This window comes from Pongo abelii, chromosome 23 (assembly GCF_028885655.2).
Source record: "Pongo abelii isolate AG06213 chromosome 23, NHGRI_mPonAbe1-v2.0_pri, whole genome shotgun sequence".
Lineage (NCBI taxonomy): Eukaryota > Metazoa > Chordata > Mammalia > Primates > Hominidae > Pongo > Pongo abelii.
In genome coordinates, this window is record NC_085929.1 from 38,592,153 (window position 1) to 38,613,405 (window position 21,253).

General features: G+C 39.4%; 1 protein-coding gene and 1 long non-coding RNA gene across 5 annotated transcripts in view; one reads left to right on the top strand and one right to left on the bottom strand.

Annotated features, from left to right (window-relative positions):
• Positions 1–1,222: 1,222 nt before the first annotated feature.
• C23H22orf42 (chromosome 23 C22orf42 homolog) lies at positions 1,223–20,386 on the bottom strand. 4 transcript variants are annotated; one of them, XM_054543366.2, is made up of 9 exons: positions 20,020–20,353; positions 15,279–15,353; positions 13,598–13,662; positions 13,099–13,126; positions 12,517–12,581; positions 11,955–11,982; positions 11,330–11,809; positions 10,693–10,906; positions 1,223–1,644 (listed from the first exon to the last, which is right to left on the bottom strand). In XM_054543366.2, exons 1-7 carry the CDS (start codon positions 20,249–20,251, stop codon positions 11,724–11,726), a joined length of 579 nt encoding a protein of 192 aa, XP_054399341.2. In that variant the 5' UTR covers positions 20,252–20,353; the 3' UTR covers positions 1,223–1,644; positions 10,693–10,906; positions 11,330–11,723. The 4 variants fall into 4 exon arrangements, with proteins under 4 accessions (XP_054399341.2, XP_054399342.2, XP_054399340.2 ...); XM_054543367.2 differs by having other exon boundaries at positions 10,693–10,928; XM_054543365.2 differs by lacking the exon at positions 10,693–10,906 and having other exon boundaries at positions 20,020–20,386.
• LOC129052641 (uncharacterized) overlaps positions 20,116–21,253 on the top strand; it is a 35,349-nt gene continuing 34,211 nt past the window's right edge. The window contains exon 1 of the long non-coding RNA XR_008517732.2: positions 20,116–20,732. This is a non-coding gene — a long non-coding RNA (uncharacterized LOC129052641). The remainder of the gene's footprint in view (positions 20,733–21,253) is intronic.

The following is a 21,253-nucleotide window of genomic DNA, read 5'->3' on the forward strand; positions in this document are numbered from 1 at the left end:
ACAGGAGATTTAAATCTTAATTACCATACAAAGATCCGACCAGACCTAGGAGGAACTACCTTCAGGACAGGATGATAGTTCCTCCCAGGTGATTAAGGAAAAAAAACACAATGGGTATTCTGTAACTGAGGAAAACTCTTGTAGAAGCAGAGTTAGGAAAATTGCCTAATAATTGGTCTGCTCAACTTTGCCACTCAGCCAAGCCTTGAAGTACTTACAGAACCAGGAAAAAAAAAAGCCATCTATACCAATTCTAAGTTAATTTGGACTAAAAAAGGTCTTACTAATAGCAAAAGATAATTGAAATCCCACACTTACAAGGTTTTCAACAAAAGTAAAGTTGTTTTGCTAAAAATTAACAGTGTAACATGTATGATAGTAACTTCTAATCTGTGGCCTTAGACAGTCTAGTGCACAGACCTGAAGGAAGTTTGCTTTGGAAAAGAATGGTTATCATCTTCGAAAAAAAGAAAAAAGAAAAAAAGTGACGGTGCAGAATTTATATAAAAAGGAATGTTATATGGAAAATTCTTGTCCTGAAATAAATTAACTAGTTGTTTAAAGAAAGGGATGTTTGCAATAAGTCAGAAAGTTGAGACATGTCGAAGAATTGTCTGAAAAATCATGAAAATAAGTGTTAGAAAAAGAAATTTATGCAAGAAATGTTGTATAATTTAAATGAATTAGTCTTCCTGAATGTAAAACTATTGAAGAAACAGTTTATGTGCAAGGTGTATAAGGAAAGTAAAATATGCCTTTGGTAAAAGGATTATAAGGAAGCATAAGATTGTGGATTTTTACCTACATTAAAAGGTTACAAAAATTGTTTTGAAGGTTTAAGCAAGTTTTGAAACATTAATTGTAAAGAAAATTCTGTGTGTAAACATATTGGCTAAAGTTAAAGGGGTATCATCCAGTTTTGCTGTGAACTGGACATTAAAATAAAAACACAATGGGTTCTTCTTAAAGCGCTAACCTGCTCTTTGACAAAAATTATAAAAGGTTAAAAAAAGTCTATAAAAATCTTATGGTCAGACATTAAAAATTGAATAAATATGTCTACAAAGTTTTATTAAAACTGTTTAACATTAATAACACTAATATAAAGGTGAAATCTAGCTTATGTGGTATAAACATGCAGGAAGCGTTGTCAAATATAAAATGGTGTTTGGCTTTCTTCGGTCTAAATGTTGTGCCCGAGCCAGTTAGAAAAACGCCACTCTTTGAGATGAATTAAGAGTCCTTTATTAGCCAGCGACCGAGAGACAGCTAACGCTCAAAATTCTCTCAGCCCTGAGGAAGGGACTTGATTAACTTTTATATCTTGGTTTAGGAAGGGGGGGGGGGTCTAGTTAAAACAATTTTACAGAAGTTAAGTAGTCAAAAAGTTAAAAGGATAAATGGTTACAGGAAAGTAAACAGTTCCAGGTGCAGGGGCTTTAAGACTATTACGAGGTGATAGACGCGGGGCTCTAGGCGTTATCAATCAGACGAATTCTTGGGTACTGTGGATATAGCTTGTCACAGTATCTTATCAGTTAATTGCATTCTTGGATGTGCTGGGAGTCAGCTTGCACAAGTTAAGTCCTTGAGGAAGGGGCTGCCAGTGAAAGAGCCAAGATGGAGTTTGTCTGGTTCTCTTAGCTAAGGGAGAAAGAAACAAGGCCAGGTGAATAAGGAAGAAACAAGGTTGAGCATTATATAAAAACTAATAAAAGTAGGTGCTAAAGGAAATTTCTCAGTAAGAAGGCACCAAGGACTATAAAGTCCACTGCTGATGTCCCCACATTTAAAATAAAAGGCCCATTTCTTAAAAATTATATACTTGGTTTATCTCCCACTTTCCTTTCCCTCAAAACTAAAAGTCTTTTAGCACATGTACCACCCCTAGAATTTCCGGTAACAGCACCAGCCTGAAGATTATGTTCTCATCAAAGGGTGGAAAGAAGGAAAACTTGAGCTGTATAAACATGTGGCAGCTGGGTCATTGCATGGTGGCTGTTGTGATGAGGTTCTGAATTTTTAATTGTGTATATTTAAATTTATTTAACCATGAAGAGGCACATATATGACTGAGAACCACACTAGACGGGACAGCTCCAGAGATCCAGAAATGAGGAAGACAAGACTCCCCTATCCTGGTGTTTTTTTTCTTTTGCAGAATCGTTTGCTGCTCTGATCCTAGCATACATTTAAGGTTACTTCCTGGGCATCTGCACAAGGGCCAGTCACTGTGTGGGGCTGGGGATATGACCATGAGGACAATATCCAGGTCCAGAGGGATTCCAGCAGGGGGCGGTCTTGCACCCAGTGGAAGAGCATGGCCCTGCTCACCCTGTCTAGACAAGATCAGAATGGCAGGAGCAGAGAGGTAGGGGCAACTCGCTGTCCTCAGGAGTTCACCCTCATCTCCAGGGACCCTGAATCATAAGCTGGGCAGGCTCCAGGATGAGTATGGGGCTCAAAAGGCTGGACAGGCTGTGAAGAAAACCTTTCCACACCTGCACTAGATCCCAGCCCAGGGGTGATCTAGAACTCATCCCTGGGGTGTGTTCATTAAAACATCCATGGGGCCTAACGTGTCTTCACTGGGACTGAGCTCTGGGGTAAGAACAAATGAGGAAGAGACAGTCACTGCCCTGGCAGTAAACACCCATGGCCAGGTTTCCTCTATCCATCTGTGAGAAGACCCCAAGTTTGATACTGAAGATGTTAAACCATCTCCAAAGTAAGGGGAAACTGAGGTGTTGTGGATTCCACAGAAGAGTTGCAAGGATGACCTGGACTCTAGGGTCAGTCCCCACCCCTTTGCTGAGCTCACCCTGCACTGGAACTCGTGTCCCTCCCCACCTCCCCTGCTACTCGGAAGCGCTGCCACTGCCCTGGCCAAGAACTAGGGGGCTACGTCTAGTTGAAACATATTTCTGGGCCAGACAACCATTGGCCAACAGTGTCTACTGAAGGACCATTCCCCAGGTGACTTCCAGAAGAGGTGAAAAATGAAAACTTATCTGTCCCAGCCCCAGGAAGATCAGGTCCGGGACATCTCTGTGTCTGGCCTGACCCTGAAGTCCATCCCTACTGACTCGTGTCCTGTCTGCTGTGTCAGAAAAGTGGGGACCTGATTTCTGTTCTGCCCCTCTCACCAATTTCTACTGGTGTCATTGCCATCATCACACAAAGAGATGGGGAAGACATGGTACAATAAGGAAGCTGCTTTCTCGAGGCACTTAAGATGATGTTCACACCATACTCTTGGCAGACAGGAAGGCCAGGTCCTGCTCACTCCGACTCAGAAGGGGTCTTATATCCTGCCTGGGCCCCGGTAATGATGTTGAACTGATGCCCCTAACCTTGCAACCTTGAGCTTCTCCTCCAACAATGTCCCAATATCCTCATTTTTTTTCCTTCTGATCCTCTAAATCATGTTCCCCTTCAGGTCTAGCACGGGGCTCTCTCTTGCTCTCTCCCATGGAGCCCACTGGGCAGCTGTCCATGAATTCTAAGAACCTCAGTGTTGGTAACACTGATATTTTCCTTGAATCACACATAGCAGGGCCCCTGAAGCACCATGGGGAAACTATTCTCTAGAGATGAAAGATGTCTAGGACAATCTGGTCATGAGAAAATAACTTCTTGGGTGAACAAGTGACATTGCCAAATCAAACAGTTTCATTGTTTTGTTCTGTTTTGTTCATTGAAAGATACTGACACATACAGGACAATCAAATTCTACTGAAAAGCAATGTATTTCATAGAATGCCTGCTCCAAAAGAAACCTCAAATCATCATGTGGTCCACTTTATTCATATTCATCGTGACTTAAAGCAACTACCTTGGCTTTCTGTGTGTGAAGGTTTTCAGAAGCAAACAAAAACCTATTTCTTTTTTTTTTAAATTTTTAAATTTTATTATTATATACTTTAAGTTTTAGGGTACATGTGCACAATGTGCAGGTTAGTTACATATGTATACATGTGCCATGCTGGTGTGGCTGCACCCATTAACTCGTCATTTAGCATTAGGTATATCTCCTAAAGCTATCCCTCCCCCCTCCCCCCACCCCCCAACAGTCCCCAGAGTGTGATGTTCCCCTTCCTGTGTCCATGTGTTCTCATTGTTCAGTTCCCACCTATGAGTGAGAATATGCGGTGTTTGACAAAAACCTATTTCAACGGTAGCATCAACAGGGCATGATGGAGATTCTCCTCTCCCAGTGTTGAGTTTGTCTTTCCCCACCTTGTGAAGCTTGACCTACCCTTTATCCTCTTAGGAAGGAAGCCAAGAGCTCAGCCTGATGCTCAGTCCCTCAAGCAAACCTATTGTACCCTTTGCATTTTACAGGATTTCCTGAGCAGAGCACACAGAAACTATGACTAGGCTAAGTGAAAAGAGACTGAGTCTCCACATAAACATGGCGTTTCCTATCTCTAGTAACATTATCTGAAGACAAATGTTAGATGTCTTTAGCTTTTTCCTTCCCAGCTTCCTACCACAACTGAATGTCACATGTGGCTGGGCCAGGGTCTAACTTCAGAGGAACAAGCCCTGCCCCACTCTCTATGCTAAAGATGGCTTGTGGAAGATGAACTCTGAGGCCTTTCCTAGAAAAGGTTGGTGAAGGAGAGAGGTGGCAGGAGTAAAGTATACAGATGAGTCAAATGCTGTGAGGAATAGAAAGGCTAATCAAGAGGTGACATTTCTTATTAATGTCTTAAATGAAGCTATTACTGTGTCTTTTTGTATTAACCTATTCTTTAGGTGACTATTTCACATTGACTAGGTTCCCCTAGTTGGAAAGCCAAGGCTCAGTCATCATTTCTTTCCGCCCCTCTCTGCTTGCCTTCCTTCACCACCAAGGAGGATGGCTCAGCAGCAGCTCAGTCCCTGCTTGTCAACCACCGACCTCCATACACTCCAGCCCCGGTCCACATCCCCCAAGGCTCCTCATGGGATTCCTAAGCAGCACCAGTGCACTGACTGTCACTCTACTCATTTATTGAAAGAATGGTAGGCAAAATAATTGTATTATATCTTTACTAATCTTTTGTTACAAAGACAAATAAAAAAAGCTCTTAAAATGCTGCATTTCCCTATTATTTAGAGATAGTGAGTGCTAACCCTGTGATATTTCTCTTTCTGGTCTTCCCTTTCTTTACACTGTCTGTGCGTCCATTGAGTCAGTGGCTGTTCATGTTCCCACCAGCCCCCGGCAGTGAGACGGTCCATCATGGGGATCAGCACATGGTGAGTGCTGAGCCTCACTACGCTAGCTATGCAGGAGGTCTCCAATGAGGGTGATGGGCGCCAGGCTAACAACAACGTTGTCCTCTGCATTCTGATGTGGCACTGGCCCTTGTCTGTCTGCTATAGATTGGAGCATTTCTGAGGCTTGAGGTGGTCTTGTTATTAAATACAATACAATTATCTTCCTGATTTTCCCCTGCTTTGACCAAGTGCTGAGGAATGACCCCAGCTCTAACAGATGTTGATGTGCACTGTTCTATGTGGTATCTTACACTTCTCAGAATCTGTGAGCTGACCAAAAGCCTGTGGGCTTTCTATGTGTATTTCACAGTAATGCCCATGTTAACGCCTGCTGTTCCAGTATCTTTTGCTACCCTGGGTTATGTGACCACTGAGGCCCCCTTGGATGATGGTCAATGTTTGGCATGCTTTATAGGCCATTACGGTTTCAAGTGTACACATAAGTGCTGGAACTCCCTGGTGTGGGGACACCTTATCTCATGCCTGAGTGACACAGTTGAGTAACACAGAGCATCAACACTGGGACCCATTTCTGGGTTCATGTTTGCCTCTTCCATTCAGGAGGTCAAAATCTGGGTTCATTCTTTTCTGTACCCTCTCCATCCCACAATATCTAAGTAGGATATTCAACTGGCCTTCCGGTACAGCTGAGATGAGGGAGGAAAGAGGTGATTTATGTGAAGTGTATGGTGGTGGTGGGATTTTTTCTTCCTTTCTGTTAGATGAATGACATGACTCGGGAGGCTGAGGTGAGAGGATCACTATAGGCCAGGAATTCAAAAACAGTGACACTTGTACTGTGTTGTGCATGTGGGTCCACATTTTCTGGGGGAAACACACATTGACAAACACACTCACAATCACTACATATTAACTCACTACTAGTTACCTCCCAGCCCTTCTGCACACAAACCCACACCATCTAAATGATATGGCTGTTTCCAGAGACCCTAGCAGATGATCACAGTTCTTCAGTGAGCCATCTGTTTCTCACATCCTACCCCAGGTCCTCACACCTATCAGGAACCTGAAGCCAGGGAGGTTCTCCAGACAAAAGCAGGCAAGAGAATCTTCCCTGACTCATCACTTAGATTTGTCATTAGGAAGGGAGTGGTATTAAAATATGTACAGTGTTAGAGAGGGGAACAATACACAGTGGGGCTCTCGGGGGCTGAAGCAGGAGGGAGGGCATTGGGATAAGTAGCTAATGTATGCAGGGCTTAATAGCTAGATGATGGGTTGACAGGTGCAGGAAACCACCATGCCACACTTTTACATATGTAACAAACCTGCACATCCTGCACATGTATCTCTGAACTTAAAGTAGAAATTAAACTAAAAAAAAAAAAGAAATTGCCAAAGTAGGCAAATCTAGAAAAACAGGAAGTAGATGAGTGGCTGCCTAGGGCCAGGGGTATGGGGGTTGGGGAAAAGAGAGAAGTGACTACTAACGGCTATGGGGTTTCTTCAAAGGGGGAATGAAAATATTCTAAAACTAGATTCTAACAATGATTGCACAACCCTGTAAATGTCGTAAAAACACTGAATCACCCATATTAAATAGGTGAATTGTTTTGCATGTCAACTATGTCTCAATAAAGCTGTTTTTTAAAAAATAAACTTAACCTGGCCAGGCACAGTGACTCACGCCTGTAATGCCAGCACTTTCGGAGGCTGAGGCGGGCAATCACAAGGTCAGGAGATCGTGACCATCCTGGCTAACACGGTGAAACCCCGTCTCTACTAAAAAAATGAATAAATAATACAAAAAACTAGCCGGGCGTGGTGGCGGGCGCCTGTGGTCCCAGCTACTTGGGAGGCTGAGGCAGGAGAATGGCGTGAACCCAGGAGGCGGAGCTTGCAGTTGCGCCGCTGCACTCCAGCCTGGGGGACAGAATGTGACTCCGTCTCAAAGAAAACAAATATCTATTTATTATATATATATAATATATTTATATATATAATATATATTATATATTATATAATATATATTATATATTTATATACATAATATATATTATATAATATATAATATATATTATATATTTATATACATAATATATATAATATATAATATATATTTATATTTAATATAAATAATAATATATATTATAAATATATTATAATATAAATATAAATATATTTATATAAATATATAATATTTATATTATATTATATATATTAAATATATATAAATACAAATATAAATATAATAAATAAATATATTATATTATATAATTTTATATAATATTTATATTATATAAATATATAATATTTATATAAATATATAATATTTATATAAATATATAATATTTATATAAATATATAATATTTATATATAAATATAAATATAAATATATTATATATTTATATATAATATACATTATATATAAATATAAATATAAATATATTATATATTTATATATAATATACATTATATATAGTTATATATAATGTATATTATATAGTTATATATAATGTATATTATATAGTTATGTATTATGTTATATATAGTATAGTTATATATATTATATAGTTATATATAATATATAGTTATATATATTATATAGTTATATATAATATATAGTTATATATATTATATAGTTATATATATTATATAGTTATATATAATAGATAGTTATATATATTATATAGTTATATATAATAGATAGTTATATATATTATATAGTTATATATAATAGATAGTTATATATATTATATAGTTATATATAATAGATAGTTATATATATTATATAGTTATATATAATAGATAGTTATATATATTATATAGTTATATATAATAGATAGTTATATATATTATATAGTTATATATAATAGATAGTTATATATATTATATAGTTATATATAATAGATAGTTATATATATTATATAGTTATATATAATAGATAGTTATATATATTATATAGTAATATATAATAGATAGTTATATATATTATATAGTTATATATAATAGATAGTTATATATATTATATAGTTATATATAATAGATAGTTATATATATTATATAGTTATATATAATAGATAGTTATATATATTATATAGTTATATATAATAGATAGTTATATATATTATATAGTTATATATAATAGATAGTTATATATATTATATAGTTATATATAATAGATAGTTATATATATTATATAGTTATATATATTATATAGTTATATATATTATATAGTTATATATATTATATAGTTATAGTTATATATAATATAGTTATATATATTATATAGTTATATAATATATAGTTATATATAATATATAGTTATATAATATATAGTTATATATAATATATAGTTATATAATATATAGTTATATATAATATATAGTTATATATTATATAGTTATATATAATATATAGTTATATATAATATATAGTTATATATTATATAGTTATATATTACATATATATGTAATATATGTTTTATATATTACATATATATGTAATATATGTTTTATATATTACATATATAACATATAATATAAATATATATAATATAAATATATATTATATATTATATATAATATAATATATATTATATATTATATATAATATAATATATAATATAATATTATATATAATAGACTTATATATTATATGTATTATATAGTATATAGTTTTATGTATTATATGTTATATATAATATAATATATTTTATTATATATTTAATATAATATATATTTAATATATATAATCTGTATTTCTATATTATATATATAATATATTTATATATTGTTGCGGGAAGTCAGGGACCCCAAACAGAGGGACCAGCTGAAGCCATGACAGAAGAACGTGGATTGTGAAGATTTTATGGACATTTATTAGTTCCCCAAATTAATACTTTTGTAATTTCTTGTGCCTGTCTTTACTGCAATCTCTAAACATAAATTGTAAACATTTCATGGGCACTTATCACTTCCCCAGTCAATATCCTTGTGATTTCCTATGCCTGTCTTTACTTTAATCTCTTAATCTTGTCAGCGGAGGAGGATGTATGTCGCTTCAGGGCTATGTGATAATTGCATTAACTGCACAAATTGTACAGCGTGTGTGTTTGAGCAATATGAAATCTGAGCACCTTGAAAAAAGAACAGGGTAACAGCAATTGTTCAAGGAATAAGAGAGATAACCTTAAACTCTGACCACCAGTGAGCCAGACAGAACAGAGCCATATTTCTCTTCTTTCAAAAGCAAATGGGAGAAATATCGCTGAATTCTTTTTCTCAGCATGGAACATCCCTGAGAAAGAGAGTGCGCACCTAGGGGTAGGTCTCTGAACTGGCCCCCCCAGGGGTGTGGTCGTCTCTTATGGTCAAGGCTGCAGAGATGAAATAAACTCCAGTTTCCCATAGCGCTCCCAGGCTTATTAGGAAGAGGAAATTCCCACCTAATAAATTTTGGTCAGACCAGTTGATCTCAAAACCCTGTCTCCTGATAAGATGTTATCAATGACAATGGTGCCTGAAACTTCATTAGCAATTTTAATTTCGCCAGTCCTGTGGTCCTATGATCTCGCCCTGCCTCCACTTGCCTTGTGATATTCTATTACCCTGTTAAGTATTTGATGTCTGTCACCCACACCTATTCGCACACTCCCTCCCCTTTTGAAAATCCCTAATAAAAACTTGCTGGTTTTTGTGTCTTGTGGGGCATCATGGATCCTACCAACGTGTGATGTCTCCCCTGGACGCCCAGTGTTAAAATTTCTCTCTTTTGTACTCTGTCCCTTTATTTCTCAAGCCAGCCGACACTTAGGAAAAATAGAAAAGAACCTACGTGATTATCGGGGCAGGTCCCCCGATAATATATGTATTTCGTATATATTTTATATATATATATATATATATATATATATATATATATTTTTTTTTTTTTTTTTTTTCTTTTGTGGCAGTCTCAGTCTGTCGCCCAGGCTGGAGTGCAGTGGCGCAATCCTGGCTCACTGCAAGCTCCGCCTCCCGGGTTCATGCCTCAGCCTCCCCAGTAGCTGGGACCACAGGTGCCCGCCACCACACCCGGCTAATTTTTTGTATTTTTAGTAGAGATGGAGTTTCACCATGTTAGCTAGGATGGTCTCGATCTCCTGACCTCGTGACCCGCACACCTCTGCCTCCCAAAGTGCTGGGATTACAGGCATGAGCTACTGTGCCCGGCCCACTGTAAGTGTGTGTGTGTGTATATACATATATATAAATATATATGGCTGGGCACGGTGGCTCACGCCTGTAATCCCAGCACTTTGGGAGGCTGAGGTGGGGGTATCACTTGAGATCAGGAGTTGGAGACCAGCCTGGCCAACATGGTGAAACCCCGTCTCTACTAAAAATACAAAATACTAAACATATGAAAATAGCCTCATTTATAACACAAACCCCCAATATATTATGTTACCCATGTCTTACCATGATTTCAAACAACTTTCAGATTTATTTTCAGTTCCTGATTTCTACCACTCAGACTGGGCTGGAGGAACTCTAAGAAACAGACTTCCTGCTGACCCTCCTGCTCCGACTTCTAGGCATGTCTTTGGTCCAAATTTGGGCTCCTCTTCCTCCCTCATGCAAACGAACTCTTAAAGATTAGTCCACCAAGTCTTCTAGAGATGTCTACACAAGTCTGAATTTTAAGGTAAAAGTGGCTGAGATTTAAGTTGAGAGTCAGTGTGGCAGATTCCTGGCTCTTAAAGTTTTTTACTTTGAAGACGATAAAATGCATGAATCCTACTAGGGCAGAAAGAGTTCACAATAGCTGTTTTGGTGACAAAGCACTTGTTCTACATAGCCCAAAGGTAAATGCCAATACCTATTCAGAATGGAGCAGGGAAATTGAAAATAAATTTGAACCCTTCTAATGTAAAACTTCTGTTTCATATCCTGGCTCTTAGCAGCTGAGTGATCTTGGGCAAGTAATATAACCTTTCTGAGCCTTCATTTTCTCACCCTAAAATGGAGATAACATCAATATTGTCTCCATCACTCCCAACCCCCCTTACTGTTTGGTAAGAATTACATGAGATAAAATATGTAACTACCACAGTACCTGGTACAAAATAAGGAGTCAGTTAATATTAGCTCTTCTTCCTCCACCAGCTCAGCTCCTTTCCTCTTCCTTATCCAGGAAATACAGAAATATATGGATTCACCGTAGAAGCTGGACCCAGCTCCTCAGATGCAGCAGATGGATTGGCCCACTCTGTAATGACCCAGTATGGGGCGGGTGTTCTCCTGCAGAGTGACTGAGAATGTGAGCCTCAGAATGAAATGTAGGAACACCAGGCTCCATGAGGACTGGCTGCAGCCACAAACTGCAGGTCACTGTTCACAGGTGCTCAGTAGGAAGGGAGAGAGGCTTATGATTTTTTTTCACCCAGATGGAAATATGCATTCATAAAATGATTTTAGCTGGGCGTGATGGCAGGCATCTGTAATCCCAGCTACTCGGGACACGGAAGCCGGAGAAGTCCTCGAACCTGGGAGCTGATGGGTTCATTGAGCCGAGATTGTGCCATTTTAACCCAGCCTAGGGGAAAAGAACAAGACTTTGTCTCAAAAGAAAAATATATATATATCTCTACATATATATATATATATCTCTACATATATATATATCTCTACATATATATATATCTACGTATATCTATCTATCTATCTATATATATACTTACAGAGGTAATCTTCGCATCTCTCCTTTGCCTGCAATAGGAGAAAGGAAAACGCCATGAGGATCAGATCATGCTGGGCCCTGTTGGCACAGGTCTATTATTCACTTGGTGACAGTAGAAAAAAACATGTCAAACAGTGATCAAGTCACTGGCCCCCCGAATGAAGCATAGATGATGCTTGTGGAAAAGGCAATGGGTTTTCATGGAATATTTAGCAAGTCCATGTTGGCTGGCAAACATAAAATTATTTTTCAAGAAGAAAAAGTTGCTACTGAGAAATATGCTCACTACCAGATAGTTTGTAAGTGATGCTCTCATTTTGACTACCGTCATCCAACAGGACTCAGTTGGTCATAAACTCCAGTGACCGGTCGCTAGAGTCCATGACCAAGACCTGATGGACAACAGCAATCAAATATGATATTCCCTTGATATTCCAGCCAACAAAAAAATTGTATTTGTCTTCTATAATATACATGGTCAGATTTTTATATCTTCATTTCATTAATAAGTCAAGAGGACTCAGAAAAAACATTTCTCTTCCAGACAAAGAAATGCATCTTACCATCTCCTGTGTCACGAGGTCTTCAAGACAGACAGATGAGCCTTCATTGAGATCTTTGACCAAATCTAGGAGAACATAGTGACAGTCAGTGCATTGGTGTTGCTGAGGAATCCCACAAGGAGCCTTGGGGGATGTGGACCGGGGCTGGAGTGTATGGAGGTGGGCAGTTGACAGGCATGGACTGAGCTGCTACTGGACCATTCTCCTTGGTGTTGAAGGAAGGCAAAGGAGAAGGGCAGAAAGAAATGAAAGAGCCTTGGCTTTCCAGCTACAGCAACCTCATGAATGTGAAATAGTCACCCTAAGAATCGGTTAACACAGAAAGGCACTGTACTATAGAAACGGGAAGTACATTTGTGGCTGCCTAGATCCAGGGGTGTGGGAGTTGGGAAAGACAAAGGAGTGACTACTAGTGGGGTTTCTTTGAGGGGGAATAAAGAGGTTCTAAGATTAGATTGTAACAATAGTTGCACAACCCTGTGAATATAGTAAAAACGCTGAATCACTTACATTAAATGGGTGAATTGTTTTGCATGTCAACTACATCTAAATAAAGTTTTTTTTAAAAAAAAGAATACGTACGGTGGTCGTGCTCGGCCTCAGATATTTCCTGCAATAAGAGAAAAGAAAAAGAAACACCATGAGGATCAGATCATGCTGGGTTCTGTTGGCAAAGGCCTTTTATTCACTTGGTGAAATAAAAAACTGGATGTCAAACAGTGATCAAGTCACTGGCCCCCAAATAAAGCATAGAGGATGCTTGTGGAAAATGCATTGGGCTTTTTGGAATATTTAGCAAGTTTCCATGTTGGCTGGCAAATACAAAATTATTTTTCAAGGAGAAAAGGTTGCTACTGAGAAATACGCTCACTACCAAACAGCTTGTAAGTGATGCCGTCCTTTGACTGCCATCGTCAATCAGGCCTCAGTTGGTCATAACCTCCAGTGACCGGTCGCTAGAGTCCATGACCAACTGAGACCTGAATCATGATGGCAGTAAAAAATGATATTCACTTGATATTCTAGAAGCCCCAGAAAAAACAAAAAGCATTTCTCTTCCAGAGAAAGAAATACATCTTACAATATCTGACGTTATATTCTCCTCCACACCGCTGTGTGCAGATGCCTGCACATCTTCAGTGGGACCTAGGAGAAGATAGAGTGACAGTCAGTGCATTGGTGCTGCTGAGGAATCCCACAAGGAGCCTTGGGGGATGTGGACCGGGGCTGGAGTGTGGAGGTGGGCAATTGACAGGTACGCACTGAGCTGCTGCTGGACCATTCTCCTTGATGTTGAAGGAAGGCAAAGGAGAGGGGCAGAAAGAAATGAAAGAGCCTTGGCGTTCCAGCTAGGGCAACCTCATCAATGTCACCTGAAGAACAGTTTAATACAGAATGGCACTGTATGGTTCAGCGACAGCATCTCGTCACACCTCCTCCCCATTTGAAGGTCCAGGCAAATCCCCAATTTTATGAAATGTTACAAGATCATTTAACTTCTGTGGCTCTACATATCCTGCCACTACATTGATCATCTACCCTGTTGTGTTTTTCAAATTGTAGTGAAGCATGCATATTTATCATTTTAATTATTAAGTGTGCATTTTAATGAGATTACATTCAATGAGTTACATTCAGGATGCTGTGTCAATAATGAGAAATATCTAAATTCATAATCTAAGCTTCAACTTGGGCAATGAGAGAAAAACAGCAGTGTAATATAGAACAGAGGAAAAATAAATGATTGCAGAATACAGTGGAATAGAAAACAGGAAATCCTCAGAGAAAATCTACAAAACCAAAAGCCAGTTCTTTGAAAAGATCAGTAACATTGATAAACCTCTACCTTGGCTACCCACAAAGGAAAGAAAGAAGTCACAGTATACTCATAATATCCGTTTAAGAGGAGTCAGATCAAAAAATAGTAAATAATAAAGGAATATCCTGAACACGTCTGTGCTCACAATTGGATACAGTAGATGAAATGAGCTAATTGTTAAAATCTATTTTAGAAGACCAAAACTCAGGAGAAATAGATCATCTGAATAGGCCTATATTTATTTTAGAAATTGAATCAATGATTAATATCTTTTCAAAAAACTAAAACACTATATTGAGATGATTTCACTGGTAAATTCTACTGAAATTCTTACAAAGAAAAATGTAGTCTTACCATACAAGCAAGTAATCATAATCCTAAGTATTTCTTCAGTTACATTTTAAAAATTGTGTTTCCAAAGAAGACACAAGAAGGTTTTTATAATAGCTGTATTCATAATTGACCAAACTGAAAGCAAATGTCTAAACATTTGAGATGTCCTTCACTATCAAAGTTGAACTAAGCCTGAGCAATGGTGAAATCCCATCTCTACAAAAAAAAAAAGAAAAAAAAAATTAGCTTGGTATAGTGGCATGTGCCTTATGGTCAGCTACTTGGGAAGCTGAGGTGGAAGGATCACCTGAACCTGGGGAGGTCAAGATCGCAGTGAGCTGTGATTGCACCAATGCACTCCTGGGCGACAAATGAGACCTTTTCTCTCTCTCTCTCACACACACACACACAAAAGAACTGAACTCTAAGTTGTCAATATTACTTTACTTGTGTAGTTGTATCATCTACCATTGATTTAATGCATTTAAATTGGCACAAATAAATGAAGAACATGACATAGCATTTACTGAGTTTCTCTAATATGGAGCACTGAATGAATAAACTAGAATTATTTGCTTGAATGAACTTAATGATTTAATTTCCACGTTACCTATATTTTCTAGAGGCCAAATTCCGTGCCGTCTCCATATTATTTTTAACCAGCGCTTGGAGTGGGCGTCCAAACCTGCAAGGTAGAGCAGACTTCTTATAGATTCTAGGAAATGGATTATAATAAAGACAGTGCTTGACATGTTACTGGCAGAGGACAGCAGAGAAATTAGTAAAAACTAATTCACAGGTGAAAGTTTTGATCCCGGTTTTCGCCGTCTGCTTTTCAACTCTACCTGAATTAGATTTGGGTTCTAGGAAGATTTTGCAAGGTTCATTGCACTTAAAACGGACTGTTTGTGCAGGCAGATACCTTTATTTAGATGAGACAATACAGAAAAGCAGCAGATCCAAGTCACCAAGAATGGCATGGGTTCAAATCCTACTTAGAATCTGCACATACCTGGGAGAGCGAAATGAACCCCTCTGTACCTCAGTTCCCTATTCTGAGATGTGGGAATGTTAGTAGATCTATGCTATAGACCTACTAAGATCTATAGGGCTAAAAAGGATGAGATACAGATAAAGGCTTAAGAAGACTCATGCTTTGTAAATGCCCAACAGTGTTCAATCATTCAATGTCTGGAAGAATAATCCAGATACTTGGTAGTGGTTGAATACAGAGAGGGAGCATGTATGGCTCCCGGGCAGGGGAGGGTAGAAAGTGACTTCACTGTTTCCATGGGCATGATGCTTTCTAGCTCATGAAAGAGATCTGTTATTTCTTTGATCCCCACATTAGCCCCAAGGGACGGGCAGAGCAGGGGCTACAAACCCGTATTTTCCAATTCAATGAATTAAAACTTAGACGTTTTGAGTGACTTCCCCAGAGTTACCACAGTGAGGCATGAAGATCTGGGGCAAGAATGTAGTTTGTTCCCTGGGGACAGAGACCCCTCAACACCTGAGTCCTCTAAATCATGCCGTGGACCCTGAACTGAGAGCTCTTCTCACAAGCTTTGTCAAATCCTGCTGCCCCAGTATTTCTTTGGGATGGTTGATGCCCTGGAGAGGTGGCAGGTGGCTTACTGCATTTACTCACCTGCTCTATTATCCCTGCATTTTCACTTTGATTAGCTTTATGACCCATAAGACAAACATTTCAAGTCTCTCAGTTATGATGCACAGTCGGAGATTTTACCTAAATCCACTCTTTCCACTCATCAGGTGATTCTCATCTGCTGGCCTGGAGGTGGCCTGCCATGTAAGAGGACACACAGCATATCATGGAGCTGCTGCGTGCCCCGGTCCTGTGCACACTCACGCCTTGCTTCTGCTTTCCCAGCTCTGACAATCCTAATTCTGGCTTCCAAAGCAATCGTGTACTTCCCTCTCTGTTCTCAGACTTACCTAAACTGTTTAACGTTTTAATCAATGTTGTGACCATGACTGAGCTGTGACATTTGATATATCATAGTGTATTTCTATCCATTTATAGATGTGTTAATAGCATTTAACTTCATTTTTCAGAGTTTTAGGAACATTTCTGGGCTAGGTGTGCTGGCTCATGGCTGTAATCCTGACATTTTTGGAGGCTAAGGCAGGAGGATTGCTTGAGGTCAGAAGTTTGAGACCAGCCTGGGCAACATAGTGAGACCTCTTCTCTACAAAAAATGTTTTAAAAATTAGCCAGGTGTGGTAGTGAGCTTTTCTTTACCTAGGTACATGGAAGACTGATGTGGGAGGATTGTTTGAGCCAAGGAGTTTGAGGCTGCAGTGAGCTATGATCATGCCACTGCACTCCAGCCTGGGTGACAAAGCAAGACCCTGTCTCTTAAAAATAAAAAGCATTACCGAGTTACAAGTATCTCCATTTTATTTCTCATTATCTAACGTTACTGTTTTAATCCTGAGGCTTAACTAATTTAATAAACTAAAGGAAATTTTTTAAAAGAGGTAGTATCCAAAGCAGCTCATATGCACCTTTTAATAAATTCTAGTTTTATATGCCATGTCTAGAATTTACATTCTTGATCTGACTCTTACTTTTTCAAACCTTGAAAAACTCACTTTATACTTCTTATATCCAGCCTTCTCATATGTGACACAAGGAAAATTCCCATATTACACCTAACTTAAAACATTGAGAGGATCAAATAAAATGCAAGAGCAGTCTATTTACTACATAATGCACAATCAATTACAAAACAAAGCTTCTGGGTGAAAAGTAAACAGTTAACATCCTTTGGAAAACCCATAGCAAAATAACATTTTGAGAAAATACACACTTTGGCTACCCACTGAAGTTAAGGAGAAAACAGTCACAGGTCAGCATCAAGAATTCCCCAGCATTGTTTTTTTGTTTGTTTTAATAATCACACATTATTCCCCCTGCTTTTTTCATGTATATTACTGCATGTTCTCCCTTTTTGCTTTTCTGTGTAACCTATCTGGGGAATCACTCCATAGCAGTAAAAAGACATCTTACTCTTGTTTACAGCTCCATAGTTCTCCTTTAGGTGGAAGTACCAGTTAATTTTACTAGTCCCTTACTAGACATTTCAGTTATTTCCAATATTGAGCTATTGAAAATAATGCAACAAGGACTTTGTGCATAGGTTGTTTCATATTTATGGAGTATACCTTCAGGATAAAATGCCTCAAAGTAGGATTTCCGGTTTAAATGCATTTGCAAGGTTGTGAGATTGTGCCAAATTCTGCTTTGTGGAGTCAAGCCATTTTGCATTTCCACCAGCAATATATGCGTGCAACTTTCCTTACAGCCAAACCAAAGAATGTATTGCCACGTTTTTGGAATTTCACTCAATAGGAGAGACACTGCAGTACAGTTGTCATTTGCCTTTCTCTTATGTGTGAAGATGTGTTTAAGGATCATCTGCATTTCTTTTTCTGTGACTTGTCTATTTACCACTTTATTACCTACTTTTAGGTTCACTTGAATCTAAAGATTCTCAGGTCAGCTTATTTCAGGTCATTATTGTTTGTCTCTTCACTGTTGACTCTCACCTGAACTACGCCACCAACCTCCTAGCTGGTCTCCCTGCTTCCACCCTTGCCTGCATTACAGTATATTCTCACAGAGCCGCTGGTCAGTCTTTTTCTTGGAGAATTAACAGTAATCCCTAGGCTATAATCCTCCAGTGGTTTCCCATCTCAACTAAAGTCCATATTCTTTGTCAACGCTCACTACATGTACAAGGCCTTAGCCCATCATATTCATTTCACTCTGCTGCAGCCACCTTTGTGTCTTTCTGTCCTTTTCCCAAAACAAGTTCCTTCCCATTTCAGGAATTCCAAAGAAGAATTTCCTCTTTGGAAGCCCTCTCCCATCATCCTCACAAGGCTCCCCCTCACTTTTCAATTTATTTTTAAAAACAAATAAGATGGGATCTCTCTCTGTCTATGAAGGTGGGGACCTTCTGTCTTATTTCATAAAGAAAGGGACACAACAAGCACCAAGAGGCACAAAAACAGTCGTGAGAGAGTAGTCAGAGCTCCTCCTTCCACTACCAGCTACGAACTGAAGGCTGCTGGCCCTGGCCGTTGCCTAGTAACCACAAAGCCTCCTATGTCACCCGGTTGCCAGGAAACAACCAAGTCAGGCTAGTGGCTCACAATGGCCGACCCCACACGCCCACCCCATGCCTCACAATGCCCATCCCCGCTGCTGCCCACCTTGTAGCCGCCCTGCCCCTCTGCGGTGACTGCACTATTCGTCCTGGGCTGCCTGAGCCTTCCAGTCCTGAGAAAAGTGCAGCGGGGTGGGGGTTGTTGTTGGAAGTCACCCTGGGCAATGAACTCAATAGAAAACCCCGGTTACTAAAGTCAGTTCCACTAGCATCTCTGTTTTCCTGAGTCTGGCAGCTTTCATTTGCTCACCAAATGTAGTTATACACAAATTTTGGACTGCTTTTGTAAGTAAATGCTTCTCTCTTGTCTTACAAGTGTTAGTTTTTGTCTTCAACTTGACCATAGCAACTCCTAGAGCTCTGGTCCCACTCTCAATAAAGAGTGATGACTGTGACTTGAATGAAACCCTAGGACACATCACACTTTCCCTTCCTTGTCTATGAAATAGGGACTACACTGTTCTAGGGCTGGAGAGACACTCATGTCAAAGTGGGAATTTTAAAGTAATCAGAGCTCCATGGCTAAACTCTTTTGGGTAAAACCAACACAAAAACAACTTCTTTACAGCTCTGGCAGTAACATTTCCTACCTTCTGCAGTCATTTTAAGTATGTCCCCCAATTTTTTTTCCTTCTTTCTTCAAATTACAATTGGAAGAAATAAAGCAGCTTCTGTCAATGTGACTTAAAACCGTCTATTAAGAATACTATATAATCTCTTCCATGGAAAACTGTATTTTGAGTTTAAGAAGTCTCTACATATTTGAGTCTAAATTATCCCAATTATTAGCTACCTTAAGGAATGGGAGAAAAGAAACAATTGGGCCCTTAACTGGCTCCTTCACTTAGGTACCAGACCAGCTGGATAGGTAAGGATAGAGAATGGGATGGGGACTCCAAAACTGGAGTATTTGAAATTTTACTGAGAAAAGGGAGGGACTAGACCAAAAAGTCCTCAACAAAGAAGGCTCAACAACAAAGACAAGAGGCAGAACCAGCCTTTGTCTCCCATGCCTAGCCCTGGGAAAGCTGGCCGTAGGCAGGAGGGAGCTGAAAGCTGAGGATGTGTCTGAGGGTGAGGGACTACAAAGGGGTGGGGGCGGTGGTGGCCAGAGAGATGCCAGAGAGCAAATGGCACCCATGGCTTCTTTACCTTTGGGCATCTTTGGCATCTTCGGCGTCTTCGGGAGGCTGAGGTACTGCATGTGTTGGGCCTTCGCGGCTTTCAAATCCAATTTGGCAGGCTTTGCAGTGGTGGATGCTGGTGCTGCGGCTGCCACAGTCTCAGGAATCTCACACTCATGGCAGGGTCCCACATCTGGCCTGCAGCTGTCACAGTTGAGGCCACCGCTGGGGCCCAGGCAGCAAGTCAGTTTGCTCCCCATTGGGCACCTAAACACACAAAAAAGTCCAAGAGGCACAAGTGACAGAATGTAGTGGGAGCTCCTCCTCCTTCTACTGCCAGCTACGAACTGAAGGCTGCTGGCCCTGGCCGTTGCCTAGTAACCACAAAGCCTCCTATGTCACCTGGTTGCCAGGAAACAACCAAGTCAGGCTAGTGGCTCACAGTGGCCGACCCCACACACCCACCCCATGCCTCACAATGCCCATCCCCGCTGCTGCCCACCTTGTAGCCGCCCTGCCCCTCTGCGGTGACTGCACTATTCGTCCTGGGCTGCCTGAGCTTTCCAGTCCTGAGAAAAGTGCAGCGGGATGGGGGTTGTTGTTGGAAGTCACCCTGGGCAATGAACTCAATAGAAAACCCCGGTTACTTAAGTCAGTTCCATTAGCATCGCTGTTGTCCTGAGTCTGGCAGCTTTCATTTGCTCACCAAATGTAGTTATACACAAATTTCGGACTGCTTTTGTAAGTAAATGCTTCTTTCCTGTCTTACAAGTGTTAGTTTTTGTCTTCAACTTGACCATAGCAACTCCTAGAGCCCTGGTCCCACTCGCGATAAAGCGTGATGACTGTGACTTGAATGAAACCCTAGGACACATCACACTTTCCCTTCCTTGTGTATAAAATAGGGACTGAACTCATCCTTCCCAGTTCTGAAATGCTAGGACCTACCAACTCTCTTTTCTCCATTTGTTTGTTTCTTCCATGGCAGGGATATTCAGATATTTCTTTTACTAACAATGCATAAAGCATGTTTTTCTCACACAAAATTGAGAACCACACAGTGGGATACCACTATCCTCATTTGATGAAGATGAATAGTAAATATCTGGCAAGCCTGACAGTGTTCCAACTGTGGTATACTAATTTAACCCCCAGAAACCACTCCATTTTATGGATTTTACAGAATCAGTCTAGATGGAGAAGTTAAGTAGCTTCCCCAAGTTTCCATGACTGCTCAAGATGGGGCCAGGATTTAATCCTGA

Excerpts from the sequence above, each read along its gene's own strand:
- C23H22orf42 (XM_054543365.2), bottom strand. The coding sequence starts at position 20,251 with ATGGGGAGCAAACTGACTTGCTGCCTGGGCCCCAGCGGTGGCCTCAAC. Across the intron at positions 12,582-13,098 it reads TGAGGCCGAGCACGACCACC|ATTTGGTCAAAGATCTCAAT; the intron begins GTACGTATTCTT and ends ATGTTCTCCTAG. Across the intron at positions 11,983-12,516 it reads ACCTCGTGACACAGGAGATG|GCAAAGGAGAGATGCGAAGA; the intron begins GTAAGATGCATT and ends CTCCTATTGCAG.